At 42.2% G+C, this 20,095-nt stretch overlaps 1 protein-coding gene across 1 annotated transcript in view; it reads right to left on the bottom strand.

The window, feature by feature from the left end:
- Positions 1-19,242, bottom strand: part of Elp5 (Elongator complex protein 5) — a 34,225-nt gene extending 14,983 nt beyond the window's left edge. Inside the window, exons 1-3 of the mRNA XM_068364637.1 lie at positions 18,851-19,242; positions 13,961-14,092; positions 3,039-3,260 (exon numbers count right to left, since the gene is read on the bottom strand). Of these exons, the coding sequence (XP_068220738.1) occupies positions 3,039-3,260; positions 13,961-14,092; positions 18,851-18,923 (427 nt within the window). The 5' untranslated portion in view covers positions 18,924-19,242. The remainder of the gene's footprint in view (positions 1-3,038; positions 3,261-13,960; positions 14,093-18,850) is intronic.
- Between the last annotated feature and the right edge of the window lie 853 nt (positions 19,243-20,095).

Genomic DNA, 20,095 nt, shown 5'->3' with positions numbered 1-20,095 from the left:
AACATTATTCCTTCACTTATTGTTAACTAGGTCGTTAAAGAATTCAACGGCCGTGTTTACTTTTTTAAAGTACAAAAGGTTTGTATATGCGAAGGAACAAACACATCTTCAGGTCATAATTAACATTAGCATCAAGTGTATGCTCCCATAAGACATGCAATACAAAGTTCATAATGATTTACGAACTTAATTCTATCTCTCTGAGTTTAACATTGTCTATATGACCTTTGTAGAAGCTCATAGTTCATCAGGAATATGTGTGTTAAATGAAAGCTTCTTTAAAACATAATTTTTAAGTTATGGCACAGACAATAAATTTGTTACACATATCTCCAAGACTCTCACTTTGTCTAAATGACAATGGGTCAACATAAAGACAATCAAAGGTCCTCAGCAATTATATTTAATCATGAGACTCTGCAACCCTTGCATTTCAAAATTCAAGACTGGACAAGAATATCCTTCTTTTGCAATCAGTCCACATTATTATTATTATTATTATTATTATTATTACTAGCCAAGCTACAACCCTAGTTGGAAAAGCAAGATGCTATAAGCCCAAGGGCTCCAATAGGGAAAAATAGCCCAGTGAGGAAAGGAAATAAAGAAATAAATAAATGATGAGAACAAGTTAACAATAAATCATTCTAAAACAGTAACAATGTCAAAACAGATATGTCCTATATAAACTACTGTATTAACGTCAAAAACAGATATGTCATATATAAACTATAAAAAGACTCATGTCAGCTTGCTCAACATAAAAACATTTGCTCCAACTTTGAACTTTTGAAGTTCTACTGATTCAACTACCCGATTAGGAAGATCAATCCACAACTTGGTAACAGCTGGAATGAAACTTCTAGAATATTGTGTAGTATTGAGCCTCATGATGGAGAAGGCCTGGCTATTTAGTGGCTATAGATTACTTTAGTTTTTATGATGTAAAGTAAGGTCAAAACTAATCTCATTTCTAAACTAAAATTAATTGATATTGCTACTAGTTCTTGTAGGCTTAGCTATTTGGCAAAATAAAAATCTACACCTAACAAGCACATCTCACATGATGGCCCTGGTCACCCTCAGGCCTGTAACTGTTGTTAGTCACTTATTAAAAAGCCCTGAATGTGGGGAGGGAGGAAGGCCTATTATATTTGGGTCGGTATCAAATTAATTTTAGGTCCTGCATAGATCTGCAAAGAAGTTCTCTACTTCACCACCACTGCATGCATGCAACTCCTTGGGAGGAGACGTTGCCACCCGTACTGAAGAGTTCCGAAATGAAAGCGCTACCTCTGGGTTAACTTGTTTTGAGAAATGGAAAACCAAGGCATCTCTTCTCCTCAAAACCCTGTTATCCCACTGATTTGTTACTTGATGTGCAAGGAAGGTCATTGCCTTCCCACTAGACAGCAAGAGACTCTTGTGCTTCTCCAAAGACTCCAGCATTGATAACCCTACAAACTTGTTTAAGTAAATCACTGTAGCTGACCATTAGTCAAACCAAGAGACAATTGAGAGGGAGTCCATGGCAGACAATTCCATGTCCACCGACTTGGCTGAGAAGGACGTACCTTCCACCTTGAGTCTCTCAAAGGAGAGTCCGCACACCAACGGGTCAACCTGCAGAGGAGATGACCCAGCATGCTCTGGTGAGTAGAACCTCTGCCGCGAGAGTGAGGATGGGGCGGGGGAAAGATCTTGTTTGACCAGCTGGACTCGAGAGTTTTCAGATTCGCAGATCTAATCACCATCTCGATCTAGGTCCAAAACAATCAGATTTGACTAAGGCATCAAAGTGCCAATCATTGACCAAAGTTCTCCCTGAAGGCGGAGCCAACGTTGACTCCCCCCAGGCCATTGGACTCACAGCCAAGTGAGCAGAAAAGAAAAAAATATACTCTTGCTTACCACGTTAGATTTCCATCTTTAGTCTGAGGCCGCACAGAAGCCTTTCACAGGATATTAGTCACAGTCTGCCAGCACTTTTACATAGATTGCATCAAATCATGCTCATAACTATTTTCAGAGGCAAAAGGTTTACAGTTATAGGCTGGGGTTACTTGGATGAAGGTTCAGGCTCCTCCTCTTATAAAGTTTGATCACTTAACCTCTACAAGTAATGGGCCACCAAGTTGAAATGGAAAAAATATACTTTTACTTACCACTATGGTTATCAATGTAATCTTGTTTTGTGAACATGAAAATTGTTAACAGATATGGTTCAGACGCAACAATTATACATGAAGCATTAGTAACAATCTGATTCCTAGAGTGTAAGCCAGAGGTTACCTAAGGTCTAATTAGTTCAGATACTATTGTACCTTCCTAAGAAAGGGTAACTGGAATCTCTAGAGCTTCATCCTAGCTAGGTTCAACTTCAGGTAGAAGGAATACACAGTTATATATATTAACCTGAAAATCTTATAAGAATGTATACTCTGTCCAGAATAAGATTTGTTTTTTCATCTTTAAACTTGGTATCCACATCAGCAACAGGACTAGTTTTCACAGACAAACTTGAGAAATACAGCTATCTAACCCCTAATCATGTGATGATGCACTATTACTAGTGCTCTTTATAACTTTTAATCAACTCCTCTTATAGCTCTAGGTATATGCAAGCTGTAAAAATGCCTGTAACTCACTCAGGCCTTCACACCGATTACCACATTCTGCCACAATAAAGATTCCCGTGGCAAGTAACATGTGGGTCATTATTTACCCTTCTTAATGATCATAAATCATAAGTTCTCAACGTTAATGTCTTAGAAGATCTACCTGCATAAAGAGCAGTTAATCCAAAGAAATCAAGTACCTAAAGAAAAAATTCTTAACACTAAAGCGACAATAGAAAATATGAAGGGATTAGCCACAGGAGGTTACAAGCATAGAATAAACCAGGGCTACCATGTTAAGAGGTGTTTGTTAGCTGTAAATTTTATGTCTTATAATAACTAAAGTTACAAGAACTAATGGCAGCAATTATCTTTGGTAAGGTTAATTACAACTAAAATATTTCAAAAAGAAATACATACCTAAGGAGATTTTATGTAAACTTTTTATCAACTTTGATGAATCTTGATGGTTAATAGCATCATCTATTTTGTCAATTACAACAACATATTTGCTGCTCCCCTTTACAGTTCCTACTGTGAAGAGCTCTTCTAATGGTTCATGAAGGTGAACACAGGAAGCTGTATTTTTCCAACCAGAGGCATCACTGTAACCATCAAAGAAAGTTACTTTTGAAGCCAAACCTGAAAAAATTAAGACATGAATTATTAAATTCTAAATAGCAAATAAACTCCAATATCATCAAAAAGTCTCAAATAAAGTTTTTAATTATCTTTTTGTAATCACCATCATCAAAAATTCTATATTTAAATTTTCCATGGAGAGGAATACCTGAATTCAAGTTAACAAGAGTATGAAACGTTTACAGAAACTTTTTTACTCATGATGTCAAGAGCTTATGAAGGTCCTCACTAAAAAAAAATGCCTGAACTTGTGTTGTCTAAAAGTGGAAGCACATAAATATTGTCACCATCCCAATAAATACTTTCCCATTAGTGGTATCGAGAGTGAAACGCACTCTTCACAACAATTATATAAATCAGAGAATTGACCTGACACAATACATGGGAATGAGGGACATGATCTCCCAGAAATAAGTCATGTATACATTTCAGGCAATGCAGTAATTGTAAACTAAACTAGGGGAAGACATCTTAAAATATCAAATGGTAACAAGTATTTTTTCTAGCCATAAAAAATGTTATTTTTATAATAAAATAAATTTTTGAATATACTTACCCGGTGATTATATAAGCTGCAACTCTGTTTCTCGACAGAAAACTCTACGTAAAAAATCCGCCAGCGATCGCTATGCAGGTAGGGGGTGTACTTCAACAGCGCCATCTGTCGTGCAGGTACTCAGTACTCAATGTAAACACAGAACTCAATTTTCTCCTCGGTCCACTGGGTCTCTATTGGGGAGGAAGGGAGGGTCCTTTAATATATAATCACCGGGTAAGTATATTCAAAAATTTATTTTATTATAAAAATAACATTTTTCAATATTAAACTTAGCCGGTGATTATATAAGCTGAATCACACCCAGGGGGGTGGGTAGAGACCAGCAATAATTGTTTACATTATTATGAGCTAAGGATTTTTTATTTCATTTTAGCAGTTATTCAAAATAACAAACATAAAATAAATAAGTACCTGGTAAGGAAGTCGACTTAAACAATAACTCTGCCTTTTTAAGTACGTCTTCCTTACGGAGCCTCGCGATCCTCTTAGGATGCTGAGCGACCCCTAGGAGCTGAAGTATCAAGGGTTGCAACCCATACAACAGGACCTCATCAAAACCTCTAATCTAGGCGCTTCTCAAGAAATGACTTTGACCACCCGCCAAATCAAGTAGGATGCGAAAGGCTTCTTAGCCTTCCGGACAACCCAAAAACAATAATAAAACATTTCAAGAGAAAGATTAAAAAGGTTATGGAATTAGGGAATTGTAGTGGTTGAGCCCTCACCCACTACTGCACTCGTTGCTACGAATGGTCCCAGAGTGTAGCAGTTCTCGTAAAGAGACTGGACATTCTTAAGATAAAAAAGACGCGAACACTGACTTGCTTTTCCAATAGGTTGCGTCGATTATACTTTGCAGAGATCTATTTTGTTTAAAGGCCACGGAAGTTGCGACAGCTCTAACTTCGTGTGTCCTTACCTTCAGCAAAGCTTGGTCTTCCTCATTCAGATGGGAATGAGCTTCTCGTATTAACAGTCTGATAAAATAGGATAAAGCATTCTTTGACATAGGCAAAGATGGTTTCTTAACTGAACACCATAAAGCTTCAGACGGGCCTCGTAAAGGTTTAGTTCGTTTTAAATAGAACTTAAGAGCTCTTACAGGGCATAAGACTCTTTCTAGTTCATTTCCAACCATACGATAAGTTTGGAATATCGAACGATATTGGCCAAGGCCGAGAAGGCAGCTCGTTTTTGGGTAGAAAACCAAGTTGTAGAACATGTAGCCGTTTCGGATGAGAATCCGATGTTCTTGCTGAAGGCATGAATCTCACTGACTCTTTTAGCTGTGGCTAAGCATACCAGGAAAAGAGTCTTTAAGGTGAGATCTTTCAGGGAGGCTGATTGTAGCGGTTCGAACCTGTCTGACATAAGGAATCTTAGTACCACGTCTAAATTCCAACCAGGTGTAACCAAACGACGCTCCTTCGTGGTCTCAAAAGACTTAAGGAGGTCCTGTAGATCTTTATTGTTGGAAAGATCTAAGCCTCTGTGACGGAAGACTGATGCCAACATGCTTCTGTAACCCTTGATAGTGGGAGCTGAAAGAGATCGTTCTTTCCTCAGATATAAGAGGAAGTCAGCTATTTGAGTTACAGAGGTACTGGTCGAGGAAACGGATACTGACTTGCACCAGTTTCGGAAGATTTCCCACTTCGATTGGTAGACTCTAAGGGTGGATGTTCTCCTTGCTCTAGCAATCGCTCTGGCTGCCTCCTTCGAAAAGCCTCTAGCTCTCGAGAGTCTTTCGATAGTCTGAAGGCAGTCAGACGAAGAGCGTGGAGGCCTTGGTGTACCTTCTTTACGTGTGGCTGACGTAGAAGGTCCACCCTTAGGGGAAGTGTTCTGGGAACGTCTACTAGCCATCGAAGTACCTTGGTGAACCATTCTCTCGCGGGCCAGAGGGAAGCAACTAGCGTCAACCTTGTCCCTTCGTGAGAGGCGAACTTCTGCAGTACCTTGTTGACAATCTTGAACGGAGGGAATGCATATAGATCTAGATGTGACCAATCTAGGAGAAAGGCATCTATATGAACTGCTACTGGGTCCGGGATTGGTGAGCAAAATATTGGGAGCCTCTTGGTCATCGAGGTTGCGAAGAGATCTATGGTTGGCTGGCCTCAGGTGGCCCAAAGTCTCTTGCATACATCCTTGTGGAGGGTCCATTCTGTTGGAATTATTTGTCCCTTCCGACTGAGACAATCTGCCATGACATTCAAGTTGCCTTGGATGAACCTCGTTACTAGTGATATGTCTAGACCTTTTGACCAGGTGAGGAGGTCCCTTGCGATCTCGTACAACGTCAGAGAGTAGGTCCCTCCTTGCTTGGAGATGTACGCCAAAGCCGTGGTGTTGTCCGAGTTCACCTCCACCACTTTGCCTTGAAGGAGAGACCTGAAGCTTTTCCAGGCCAGACGTACTGCCAGTAGCTCCTTGCAGTTGAAATGCATTGTCCTTTGACTCGAGTTCCATAATCCCGAGCATTCCCGACCGTCTAATGTCGCACCCTAGCCTACGTCCGATGCGTCCGAGAAGAGAACGTGGTTGGGAGTCTGAACAGTCAGGGGAAGACCCTCTCTTAGGTTGATATAGTCCTTTCACCAAGTCAGACAAGACTTTATCTTTTCGGAAACCGGGATCGAGACCGCTTCTAGCGTCTTGTCCTTTTCCAGTGAAAAGCTAGATGGTATAGAAGAGGACGGAGGTGTAGTCTTCCTGGTGACACAAATTGATCCACGGATGACAGCGTCCCTACCAGACTCATCCACAGCCTGACTAAGCAGCGTTCCTTCTTCAGCATCTTCTGGATGGATAGCAGGGCTGGGGGCTGATCGTCTTGTTCAGCAACGTCCTCATCAGAGGGTTCCTCATCCGAAACTGATGAGGAAACGGCAACGGAGTGGGCAACGTCTGACTCGCTGAATCCCGTCGCACTGGTGGATGCGTGACGGAGCCGGACGCAATATCATGGAACTGCTGCATAGTCTGTGAACTGTCAACAACCATGGGTGCGCGAGGAAGTACAGCGTCAACCCGAAACTGTCTAGACCGTCTGGGTTGTGCAGTCAACACCCTACCGGGTTGCTGAGGTTGACGCACTGCGTCACAACAAGTCACCTCTGCTGGTTGTTGAACGTCCTGAACGTCAACAACCACCTCCGAGCGTCGCTTAACGTCAACGTGCGGCTGGCAACCCACACTAGGTCGCATCGGTGGAGGAACCACCTCAACTGGCAGACGCGAGTAGGTTACCTCAGCGTCAACAGGGCGCACAACCGACCGGTTGGAAGGTGGTTGGCCAGAAGGAGGAACCACCTCAACTGGCAGACGCGAGTAGGTTACCTCAGCGTCAACAGGGCGCACAACCGACCGGTTGGAAGGTTGTTGGCCAGAAGGTTCTTCTCCGCATTTAAGTCCTCTATCAAGGACGCAAGCTTGGACTGCATGTCTTGCAGCAAAGCCCATTTAGGGTCTACGGGAGCAGGTGTGGCAACAGATGGGGTTAGCGACTGAGGCGGAACCGTTTACCATCCCTGAAAGCCTTGTTATGTGTGACATAATAGTACAGCAAAACTTCAAAGGCTCGACAAAAGCTGAGAAGTTGACCTGTAAACAACTTGGAGCGTCTCCTGGCTAGGCGCCAGGGAGAGTCTACCAGAATTGAGAAGTCTATCTGGGCAGAGGCATGAACTCCCAAGCCGAGAACTTCTCTCGTGTCATATCAGACTCTCGCTCTATAAACCAGTTTAAAAGAAGGGAAATCAAAGGCTGTATCCCCCAAACTCCTCCTGGTGAAAAAACCAGTCGCCTAGCCAACCTAACGCTCTCTAGGAGAGCGAGAGAGCACTAGCTTAAAAACAACGGCTTCGAAGTAGCTAGGCCTAGTGTAAGTTCTGACGTTTAGGCGAACGAGGAGCAGCAGTTACAAGATCCGGACGAAGATCCTTAAAAAAATCATCATGATTTAATTACAGGAACCTTGTCCGATAAAAGCGGAGTCTCTCACTGGTGCATTAGTAGCGGACCAGAACGCAACGTCATGTAACTGCTTGACAGTCTGTGAACTGTCAACAACTGAACTGTCAACCACAACAGGTGCGTGAGGACGTACAGCGTCCACTCGAGACTGCTTTGACTGTCTAGACTGAGCAGTCAAAACAACTCTAGAATGCGGAGGTTGACGCACCGCGTCAAAACAAAACAACTTAGACTGTTGTTGTACCTCGCGAACGTCAACGGAAGGTTCCGTGTGTCGCTGAACGTCAACATGCGGCTGGCAGGGTACACTGGAACGCATGGGTGGCGGGACTCTCTCAGCTGGAGTGCGGCAGAAGGTCGCCTCAGCGTCCACAGGACGCACAACCGTGGTTGGTTGTAGGCTAGAAGTTGGTGCAGTGTCAACCTTCTCCGCACGAAAGTCCTGCATCAATGACGTTAACTGAGACTGCATGGTCTGCAGCAAAGACCACTTAGGGTCTACAGGAGCAGGTGCGGCAACAGACGGTGTGACTGCCTGATGCGGTACCGCTTTGCCTCTCTTAGGAGGTGAGCAGTCGTCGGAAGACTGCAGCGAGTCCGAACTGACCCAGTGGCTACAACTGGGCCGTTGGACTTGCGCGGAAGGGACCGACTTGCGCTTAATAAGCCGCGAGACCTTGGTCCATGGTTTCTTACGAGAAACCTCTTCCGCAGACGAGGAATAAATGGGCTCTCTCATCTTTGTGTGGGTGGGGCGATCTTGGGTAGATACGCCCGAAACCACGGAGGGAAACGTCTGTTCGTTGATCAAGGCCTCTCGAACCCATAAGTCGTACGACATTACTTCTCCCCTGGGCTTGGGAGCTTGCAAGAGGTCCCGGACTAGGTGAACGACAGGCACGAACAGACGAACCCTCGGACGCAACACTGTAACACTTTGCGCATATCACTTTATCGATTTTCTGTTTGCACTTATTTCATTGAAATCGAAACTTTTACTGATCTCTACCTGAAACACGCAATTCTACCCTTCATTAAAAGGTAGTAATTGCGAAATCAGTCGTATAATGCAGCTCATTAATACCAGCAAAAAACAGAAAACATATATTAAGATAAAAAATTCAGTGGCTGGGAAAGAGACTAAACACTAGTTCATATAACTACGTTTTCAATCTCTCACCGCACATAGCCTGGGGACGAGAATAAAAACCTAAAAACGTTTTACCTTCCTCCCCGTACAGAGACTAGGGACGAGAGTAACACGAGAACAACGTTACCCGCTTGAACGGAACGTTTTCTCTCCTCTCTCTCCCTCCGTCTCTATCTCTCTCTCTCTTTCTCTCTTGATTTCGCACCTAAGAGAAGAGCCCAATTATATACTGTATCGTCAAAAAAACATGTTATTTGACTAAAGGAAAAAACTGAAAGGTTTTCCAAATAAAAAGTTCCTTTAAATTAGAATTTAAAACATTTAAGCTAAGAAAGAATGAACAAAACGTCAGAATCGATTTACAGTACTCTTACTGCAAAGTGAAACCGTGATACACTCTCTCTCTATCGTAACGATAGAGCGCATGTTGAACGTCCTGAACGTCAACAACTGCGTAGCCTAAAAAACTAAACGTTAGTTCATCTTTGAAAACCGTACGAAGACTATCAAAGAAATTCTTTCATAAAACATTACATTTAAAAAGTTTTAAATTCTTTAAAGGCTAAATACGATATAACGGGCTCAACGTTGATTAACTTCGGTTCCAAGTTAGGACCGCCTACTATCAGGAAAGGTCGCATATAAACAAAACATTAAAATTTATTTTTATATGTTTATAATAAATGGAAAGTTAATCGAAGAGGCCTAATAAAGGCGGAGAGATATAAAATATATAGATCTATAACGTGATAAGAAAAATTACTAAAAACCTAAACACACTTCCGTCTAAGGGAAGGGTCGGCCATTTAAAAGTGAAAGAAAGTCCATACTCTCTTTGTCACCATAATTAAATCTATCCAAAACGAGTTCAAGTTTTGAGATGAAGATAAAACACCTGCATAGCGAAAGCTCAAAACTAGAATAGTGTACTTCACCAAATAGTTGTGAAAACAAATCCAGTTAGTAACAGCGAATTAGTAGGTCTTGCCGGTAGCCCGACAGAGAGAAAATTGAGTTCTGTGTTTACATTGAGTACTGAGTACCTGCACGACAGATGGCGCTGTTGAAGTACACCCCCTACCTGCATAGCGATCGCTGGCGGATTTTTTACGTAGAGTTTTCTGTCGAGCAACAGAGTTGCAGCTTATATAATCACCGGCTAAGTTTAATATTGAAAAACGAGTCATTTAATTATGGAAATTACTTCAGCGCACGCTGAAATCAGTTGTTGAAATGGATAACGAGCAATTATCCAACTGGTGAGGGTGCAGGGCAAAGCCCAGACCCCTCAGAGTCTGTTCTCTATTCACTTATGCAACTTCAACCTCGGACTTGGGGGGATGGTTTGAGGAGGGAAGTCATATTATAGGACTCAGGTTTGTATGCGTAGGAAAAATACAAATTACTTTATAAATCTTATATTTTTTTCCTACACGATAAACAAATCCTTGTCTCTCAATTAGGAAGCCTCACTACTTGGAGGGTTGGACATCCCACTAAAATAAAACTGGGAGATTCTTTCAACTTCTTTCAATGTGTTCAACGCTTGGTCTGAGGAGAGCAAGGCAAAGAAACTAAGACCCCCATCTACTTATCATAGGGGTGATAAGACCTGAGGTGTACATAACGTACAGTACCAAAATCAAAGGAACCCTTTCCTTTCAAGGAAATGAATGATTTAAAGTTTTCAGGCATCCTGACATTCCTTTCAAGGAAAATGTACGCAAATTGAATACTAGGAATATGAGTAATGGATTAGTATTAGATGCACTAGCATGGGGGATGGGGAAATATACTTCTTTGGTTTCAAAGACTGGAGCTCTAAAGTATAACTTACTGGCATCTAGTCCGACCTGCTGATATCAAGAGAGGGGCAGAAGAATGAAAGATAAGAGCTAGATATACTACATTCATTAGAGCAAGGCTTGCTCCACAACAGATTGAGCAGCTACCACAGGTCCAAGCATAAAAGTGTCAAAGGCCTTGTGGGTACAACCTCTCAGGTAAAGGTGGTCTCCCTCTTCCAGACACAGACCTTTAAAACTTGGACCACAGACAGATCCCTTTGGAATGAGAGATGGGGCAATAACACTGACTTCGTGAGTTCTCATCCTGGCTGGCGCCTCAACTGCCTCATCAGCCAAGACTTAAGCTCTCTGAATTGTCTTATGAAGCTAGAAAGAGATCATGTTCCTTGACACATCTTTCTTGGCCCTGCCACTGCTAACCAAGTCTCTCCTATGCTCAGGCCTGAGTTGTTGGGTCCTCTTGAAAAACCAGCACAAAGACCCTACAGGAAACAAGAATATTTTATCTTCACCACCTCTGGAAACTCACCTAGAGTCATGCACTCCCAGATTCTGAGTCTTGGCTACAAATTCAAGCACAAAATTAAGGAGACCTCTTTTCATCCATGAGCATGGACGACTAAGTACGAAAGACCATGCAACTCACTCACTCTCTTCGCCAGTGCTATAACTAGCAAAAAAAACAGTCTTAAGTGTTATATCCCTGTCTGATGACCTGTTAAAGGGTTCGAATAGGGTACGTGTAAGAGCCTTGAGGACTAAGGTCACATCCCATTCTGGTTACCTGAGGTCTAGGGACAGGCAAAACTGCTTGAAGCTCCTCACAAGCATAAACAGATTCCAGGAGGCTGGGAAATCTATGCCCCTCAGTCAAAAAGATCATACTCAATGCTGAGCAGAAGCATTTGATGGCCGAAACTGAGAGATGCTTCTCCCGGCAAAGGAAAACGCGATCTGTGCTAGATAAGCTCTGACCAGAAAAATACCCCTTCTACTACACCAATCACAGTACAGTACATGGCCCATTTAGCTTGGTAGACATCTGTTGACATCCTTCAAAGATATCTCGACATCTCATGTGCAGTGCCTCTCAAAAAGCCTTTTGCTCTGAGGAAATGCTGGATAATCTTCACCCATGAAGAGATGACAACTCCACAGACTGGTGGTGCCTCTAACGGTGCAGCTGACAGAGAAAAGTGGTCCATGGAGGTTAGTTCTCTCAAAACCTCGACCAGAATAGCAAGCAGAATGGGATACCACTCGGTGCGTGACCATCTGAAAGCCACCAGGGACATCCCGAGTCCTCATGTAATCAAGACACTGTTGGTTACAGGCCAAATAAGGGTGAACTGAGGGAAAGGTGTAGACTTCCAGGTAATCCCAGGGGTGTTGGAAGGCATCTCTGAATACTGCCCATGGGTCTCGAACGGGGGAGCAGAAGACGGGGAGCTTCCTGTTCAGCTGAGTTGCAAACATGTTGACCCCCAGATAGCCTCGCATGGCAAAAATCCTTTCAGCCACAAGGGGAAGTAGAGACCACTCCACTCCTACACCTGTTGTTGACGGCTGAGTGTTACTGTTAGGACATTTCTCTTGGCCGGAATGTACCTTGCTAACTACTCTATGGCATGAAATGCCACCCAAACATGCATCTGCTTTATCAACTTACAGAGGGGCACAAGACTGTGCCTCCTGATGGTTGACGTAGGGCACTACAGTTTAGCTGTCGCTCATCAGGCCTAGGAAGATCACTCGCATCTCTCGAATGCAGGTGGCTGTCTTTCTCGGACCACACTCCTGATACGACCAGGTAGTCCAGGTGCACGTCGCCAGCCACCTTTTGATGCATCTGAGAACAGCTGCAGATCCAGAGGCAAGAAGTTAAGTGGGACTCCTCCGGTGAGATTGTTCTCGTTGAGCCACCAGGTAAAATTACTCCTGACCTCCTGTGACTCCGGCACAGGAAGGAACGGGGGATACCTGTTAGCTACCCAGTGATTCTTTAGGCACCACTGAATGGATCTCTGGTGGAGATACCAGAGAAGAACAAGCTTCACCAAAAAGGACAGATGTAAGAGAAAATGTTGACATTGCCAAGCTGGAAGAACTGTCTTAGACAGGAACAGTTGCGCAACCTCCTAGAGCTTGGTGATGCAATCAATCATCTATGGGAAAGATTCTCGCTTCTGCCGAACCTATCAGCATGCCCAAGTACTTCATACTCAGCTTGGGTATAAGACTCAATTTCTCCCAGTTTACAACAATGTCTAGATTGTGGCAAAGTGAAAGAAGTTGAACTTGATCCTGAAGCAACTATCGACAAAACCAGGATCAACCGGTCATTGAAATACATCAGGAGACATATCCCTCATGAGTGGGCTCAAGCAGCTACTGTGGTGAACACCCAAGCGAACACCTGAGGAGCCGTATACAGTCTGAAACACAGTTTTGAACTGGTACACTTTACCGTTAAGGGACAAGTGGAAGTGTTTTCCAAAGTTCTGATATATGAAAGTATTGAACATGTCCTTCAGATCTACCGAAAGTACTAAGTCTCTCTCTCTCTGATGGAAGACAGCACTGACCATCTGTTTCTATCCTGAACTTCATCTCACAAAGATCTGTCTGGGACTTTATCGAACAATGTTACAGGAGGCTGGTGGTCCAGAAAATGAAGCAAATAACTGCCCGGAACAACACATACAACCTAAAACTTTGCCCCAGGTCTCTGCCACGTTGTCCAGTGGCAAAACAGAAAATGAATACCTGTCTAAGCATTTTCCTTTCCCTCCCCTCTTCCCATAACCAACGCCTCCTGAAAGGTTTGCATGCTCGAAAATACCATGCACGCACAGGCTCTCTTCAAGAAAAGCTAATGGGTGCAGTGGACGAACCCAAGAATTTGGCAGCTGTTCTCTTCGATGGGCCGAAGCCAATGGAGGTAGTAGGTTGGCTAGGGAACCAGCCACCCATTGAGATACTACCCCTCACCCCCCCCCCCCCCCCAATAACTAGCAGGTCAGGTAGTTACCACCTCGCATACAGTCTTCATGGCTATTCTTCCAGCTTCACCGAAAGATAATCCTGAATAAATAGCAAAAGGTTTGTAGAGAGTCAGAACATCACTTTAATATTCATTAGACAAATTTGATAAAATTCACGAATAAGTACAATATTCTAGATATAAAATACCTGATATACTAACCTTCACTTTCAATGTAAGATTTTATTCTGGCAGGTGATAATGCTGTAGTGAGATAATGTACTTCAGTATTCGTACGTAGGTGTGACTTGACTAGCGATAGAACCACTCCACGACCATGTATTTGACTTGAATCTAAAAACATAATTATCAAATCAATAATGCATATATCAGGAAAATACATTAAAATATCAGAAAATTTCCATGAATCAATTAAAAAAACAACAAATCTTAAGAGTAATTTGTATTTTTCCTTACTAGTATACTGTACTGTATATAAAACAATAATTTAGACTAAGCAGATGGAGCCATCATATGTGTGAATACAGTACTTGCACGGCTGTGTTGAGTGATACAAAGGTGTCTAAACTAAAAAGTCTTCCCCTTGAACACCACCTCAGAAACTTTCCTGTCTGAATAAATGGTAGCATGAAGATAAGCATCTTAAAGAAATATTGGAAACATCTAGTCATCTTTTGAGTGTTAGCTAGAACTCTAAGGAATTTAATTTGTTTAGGTATATCCAGCGCTGGTCTTCCTCTCTCTCTCATGATTTGGGAACCACAAACAGCCTGTTAATATCTCCAGAGATATTGTCTTTACCTTTTTGATGACCTTTTTGGCTATCAAGACTCTCTACTTCTTCCCCGAAAGTTGTCTTTTTTTATTAAATGTGGATGGAAGTTGGAAAGGTTATGGGAGAATTTGGTTGGGGAAGAATCTGCTCCAAAGGAAGTCTTTCTGCACCCTGAATACTCCCAAAGTTATGCATCTAACACCTCTCAATGTACCCAAAAAAAGAGACCACTCCCTGCATGGTCTTGAAAGCCCAACATATCCGATGTTTTGATTTATTTGTCCTTGTATTCTTTTTCTTAGCTTCTAGGTTAGGTTAGGAGGTGTTCGTTTCCCTTTTAAAATGTAGTTTTCCAATTATAACTTTTAGAATTCTATAACATCTAAAATTTTTAAAAAAATTGGCTTCTTCAGTAGATTTTCCCCACCATAACATCCCGGTTCCCACTGGGTGACCCCAGTTTTCAGTGGATATAATTGGGTACATCTCGCTTACAATCTATGTGCTATAAAAATAGGAGTAATTTCTTAAAAAATCGTTAGTTTCCTTGTAGGAGAAGCAGTATACTACATTAGAAGATGGGGGTGTATGTAGGCTATGATAGCGGCCACCTGTATGTATTATTATGTCTAACTTAGAATACGGCAGCGTAAGGGGGGTCGCAGGGATGCATTAGCCAACCCCCCCCCCCCCTTGTTAGCTAAGTGGGTTAGGACACGGCTTACTTACTTACTTTTACTTTAACCTAACCTTGTAGGTTAGGTTAGGGGGAAAGTTTAGGTGAGTTGATGTTCAGGTAAATGTGTAGGAGAGCTCCGCGGAAGATCTTGAAGAATTTTAAACACCTACAATTCACTATTATATCATATAGAACGCTTATATAATAGTCAATATATGAGCAGCTTCTATTTAACGAAGATATTCGTGTGTATAGTTATGTTTCACTTGGATTTTTTCTAAGTGTTTGTTTTTGTTTACTGTGTGATGTCTTGGCTAAAATGAGCTGTTTCACCGCCTTACTGCGTATGGCAGACTAGTTCTCAATGCTATTCTAACCAATAACAGGTGTTTTCTTGACGTCACACTGTTTGAAAACCAATCATGGCGGTTTTTACAAATCTAGCCAATGCTGACACTTATTACTTCACTTATCCCTGCTATTTTTCCACCAGTTACCACAGTTTACGTGAAGTTCCGCGGAGGAATATTTTTGCACGTCTCGGATCTCCCTTCAAACTGAAAAGCTCATTTTGCCGTGAAGTATGGAGCAATTAGCAGGACCTTCATCCCGTTCCGACTGTGTCACTTGTGACAATTGCTTTATTTCTTATGGGGATTTTTGTGTACATTATTCAGGGAAAGTTGATTTGCTAATTGCATTTGCTCAACGTCATGGTTTGATTTTGGCAGAGAAAAAGTGCCCTAATTGTGAAAATGTGTGCCGTATAGATTACAACAAATTAGCATTCCGGTGTGATCGTAGTGTGGTTACTCGTGGGAAAAGGAAGAGGAGGTGCAATTTTTTCGTGTCTTGTTTCAAAGGTAAGTTAGATATTGAGACTAATTTGAAGTTTGTGTTCCTTTTATTGCAAAAGGCGTTTTCATTTTAATTTGTTTCGTTTGAACTGAAACTCAATGTGGCCTTAAGGGGGGGTCGCAGGGGGGGGCGGAGCCCCCCCCGGTAGGCCTAGGTAGGGGTACAGGGCCCCATAGGCTAGGTTAGGTGGGTGTCTTAGGTTCGGTGGTGCCCTGAAAATTACTGTGGCCTTAAGGGGGGGTCGCAGGGGGGGCGGAGCCCCCCCCGGTAGGCCTAGGTAGGGGTACATGGCCCCCAGGGTAGGGTAGGTAGTTGTATTAGGTTCGGTAGTGCCCCGAAAAATCACTTTTCTCCTCCTCCCCCCACCCAAAAACCCCGCTTCCCACTGGGGTCCCCCATAATTGTAGTAGTAGGTTTATGCTTACATTTTCTGTGTAAGAGTTAGGTGGTTGTAGGAGGATTATCTCACAGTTTCAAGGTAACTGTAGCTCTAATTTACTGTTTTCTTTCGTTTTCTACTTTTAGAAACTTTTAAATCGAGCGCGGAGCTCTCCTACACATTTACCGATGTTCATTTTTAACCAACGCGTGAGGAACTGGCTGCTACTATACAAAGGCTCCAGAAAATGTCTCAACCAGAACTATAAAACCAAAAGGGTATATTAGAAACTGTTGTCACAACCAGAACTTTTAAAAAATCGAAAATAGGGTAAAGTTTTGGATTCAACCAAATTGGGAAATGTATTATATTAATATATTTTCCTAGTAAAGCACGTGATAACAAAACACTTCTTCTCAATACATTATTGTCGCTAATGCATACTTACAGAGAAAAAAAATATTTCAGGAATTGAAGGTCTTGACTTTTTCTAAGTTTAGTGTATATCTTTCCATGGGCACGCAAGGTAGCTCTTGTTCGTTTGTATATCTGTTTTCATCTTACTTGGCTCCTCCCCATTGCGCAATGTGACAATATTTACTTGAATGCGCATTTGCTCCTCCCACTAATGTCGCTCCTCCAATCTAAATACTACTGGGTTCTTTTCAAGGGTTATTACAGTATTGGACGATTCATTGGTCTCTCAGTCTTGTTTCAAGGATCTGTTTTTCGTGCAATATAACATTGTAAACGATAGTGTTTTGTTTTTTTCCCTATTTCATTATGGGAGAAACCCGTGATTGTCATTTGTTTTCGGTTTTCAAAAGTTCCGGTTTCTATATTTTCATCACACGTCACTTGACTGTCATGGATCCTCCGGTACGGTTGTGTGAAATATGTCGTTATTCCTATTTTGATGTGATCGGCCGATTTCATGGGAATTATAATGGAACTCCTGAAGTAGTGAATCGTTTTCTAAGGGAGCATTCCGTATTACCTTTAAGTGTCCAGTGTGGTAAATGTGATTCGGCTTTACATTTTCGTGAGGATAGACATGTGTGGTATTGTACCAAATCTGTAAAGGAGGGTCAACCACAACCTTCCACATCTTCATCGTCATCTTCCGTTTAAGGTAAGAAGTGATTTAACAAAATATATATATTCAAATTTACCCCTGGTTAAAGGGGGGGTCGCAGGGGGGGCGAAGCCCCCCCCGGTAGGGGTACAGGGCCCCTAGGTTAGGTTAGGTGGGTTTGTTAGGTTCTGTGGTGCCCTGAAAATTACTGTGGCCATAAGGGGGGGTCGCAGGGGGGGCGAAGCCCCCCCCGGTAGGGGTACAGAGCCCCTAGGTTAGGTTAGGTGGGTTTGTTAGGTTCTGTGGTGCCTTGAAAATTACTGTGGCCATAAGGGGGGGTCGCAGGGGGGGCGAAGGCCCCCCCGGTAGGGATACAGGGCCCCTAGGTTAGGTTAGGTGGGTTTGTTAGGTTCTGTGGTGCCTTGAAAATTACTGTGGCCATTAGGGGGGGTCGCAGGGGGGGCGAAGCCCCCCCCGGTAGGGGTACAGGGCCCCTAGGTTAGGTTAGGTGGGTTTGTTAGGTTCTGTGGTGCCCTGAAAATTACTGTGGCTTTAAGGGGGGGTCGCTGGGGGGCCCTACCCCCCTCCCCCCGGTAGGCCTAGTTAGGGGTATGGGGGAGGGGTGCTGGAACATTAATTATTCATTTATTGCAAATATCATTCAATGCCCCAACACCCTCCGCCCCCTTCCCCCACCCAAAACCCCGGTTCCCAAAGGGTGTCCCCCATAATTGGTGGGATGAACTAGGGTTTACATAGTAAATCTCTAAATCGGTTGGTTTGCAGTCAAAATAAACGTTAAATTCATTGAAACCACACTATTTCTGATGCAACAAATATATTTTTATTGCATTTTTCCAAATTTGGCTGAAACTAAAAATTTACCGAAAATAGATTTGGCAAGCAATAATTAAGATTAGGAGTCTTTGTATATAAGCGGCCTAAACTTTCCCCCCCTTAACCTAACCTACTTACCTAAGGGGTGTTAACAGCCCCCTGCGATCCCCTTTACATTGCCGTATTCTCAGTTAGCCGTAATCATACATACAGGTGGCCGCTATCATACATACACCCCTAAGTTTTATGTTTGCCCCAACCAACTACATACATCCTTAAATTTACATTCACATCTAACAGAAATGCATTTAAAGTCCAGAATACAGCATCATATTAGAATAAAAAATAAAAATTATTTCTCCATATTCATATAAACCATGTCCCCTAAACACGTGACATGTGGATATTTTAAACCGGTTGTCATTAGGCCTACCATCGGCACATCACTTACAGCTTACCGACGACAGTTAAGCCTGCAATCAACTTACCTGTAATTAATATTAACCTTGGAGAAAAGGATTCACATTTATGAATAATTTTCCCGAGGATAGCTTTCGTCATTGTTCTTATTTTGAGGTCAGGAAACTCAAGTTAATGACAATTCACGTCACACTAATACAGGTAGTTTACGATGTACCATGAAGCTAAAAGGTTGAACCGATAGTCTTGCTGGTGGTCGATTCAGATTAAAATTACAGTGCTAGGGACTCGGGACACTACTCAACCTTGTTGTACAGTCTGACTGGCTCCTAAACGATCACTTTTACGGTTGCGGCGCTCAATTAGTTACTAAATACCAGCTTTGGCGCATCGAAATGATGTCATTGACAAGTTGACACTTCACTATAAAGTTCCATGCAGGTAACAGGTTCAAAGTTCCTTGTTGCTCTCTCCACAACACTAATTGTGGGCATACTACTAGAAGCGTAATAGGTGCAAAATGGTAAAAGGTAAAAAAAAAAACCACTTTCATGTTAACTTCACAAAGTTTCATGCAATCAAACAAATGTTTCATTCTTTCCTTGTCTACCCATTCATAAATATAATTGTCCTTTCTTACATTTTAGGTATATTGTGTTTACTCTAACCTTTATCGTTACAGACTTACAGTTGGATCTTTTGTACCAGCCATCACTTAATCTCAATTTCTTCACCTCGTTCCATTTTATGCCTATAGCTTAAAGTTGTCCGGTCTCACTTCCAATTTCATCTGAAGAGATACTTATCAGAATGTCAGCAAAACAAGCAAGATCATGCACCTTGGTATCCAACCATAGTAGTAACCTTCCCAGTAAATAGTTTCAACTAATGGGCTGGGGTGGGACCCAATCTGCTATTCATGTGAAAGTTTTACGTTTTTCTAAGTTTTTGTTTCATAAAAAATTTTACTTCCACCTTTATTTGAAAATTTCTACATATTTCAATTGCACTTCTACCCCTTGGGTTTATAGTATCCGCTTTTCCAAACTAGGGTTGTAGCTTAGCTAATAATAATAATAATAATTGGCTTCAGGATTATTTAAAAAAAAAAAAAACTTGCATTTGCCTTATAAAAAAAAAATAATTGGTTGGATAGAAAGATGGAAGAAAGGAAAGGGGAACTTTAGTTTAATAGGTTATACAGAGAGTGTAGCTATAGGGTAAAAGGACACTGCATAAAAGTGCATTGACAGTAACATGCACTTACAGGCATTGCCATATTGGATCTTCTAAAATCTCTTGCACTAACCTAT

This window comes from Palaemon carinicauda, chromosome 41, assembly GCF_036898095.1.
Source record: "Palaemon carinicauda isolate YSFRI2023 chromosome 41, ASM3689809v2, whole genome shotgun sequence".
Taxonomy (NCBI): domain Eukaryota; kingdom Metazoa; phylum Arthropoda; class Malacostraca; order Decapoda; family Palaemonidae; genus Palaemon; species Palaemon carinicauda.
Note: the sequence above shows the minus strand (reverse complement) of the source record. Positions and strands in the feature narration are given on the sequence as shown.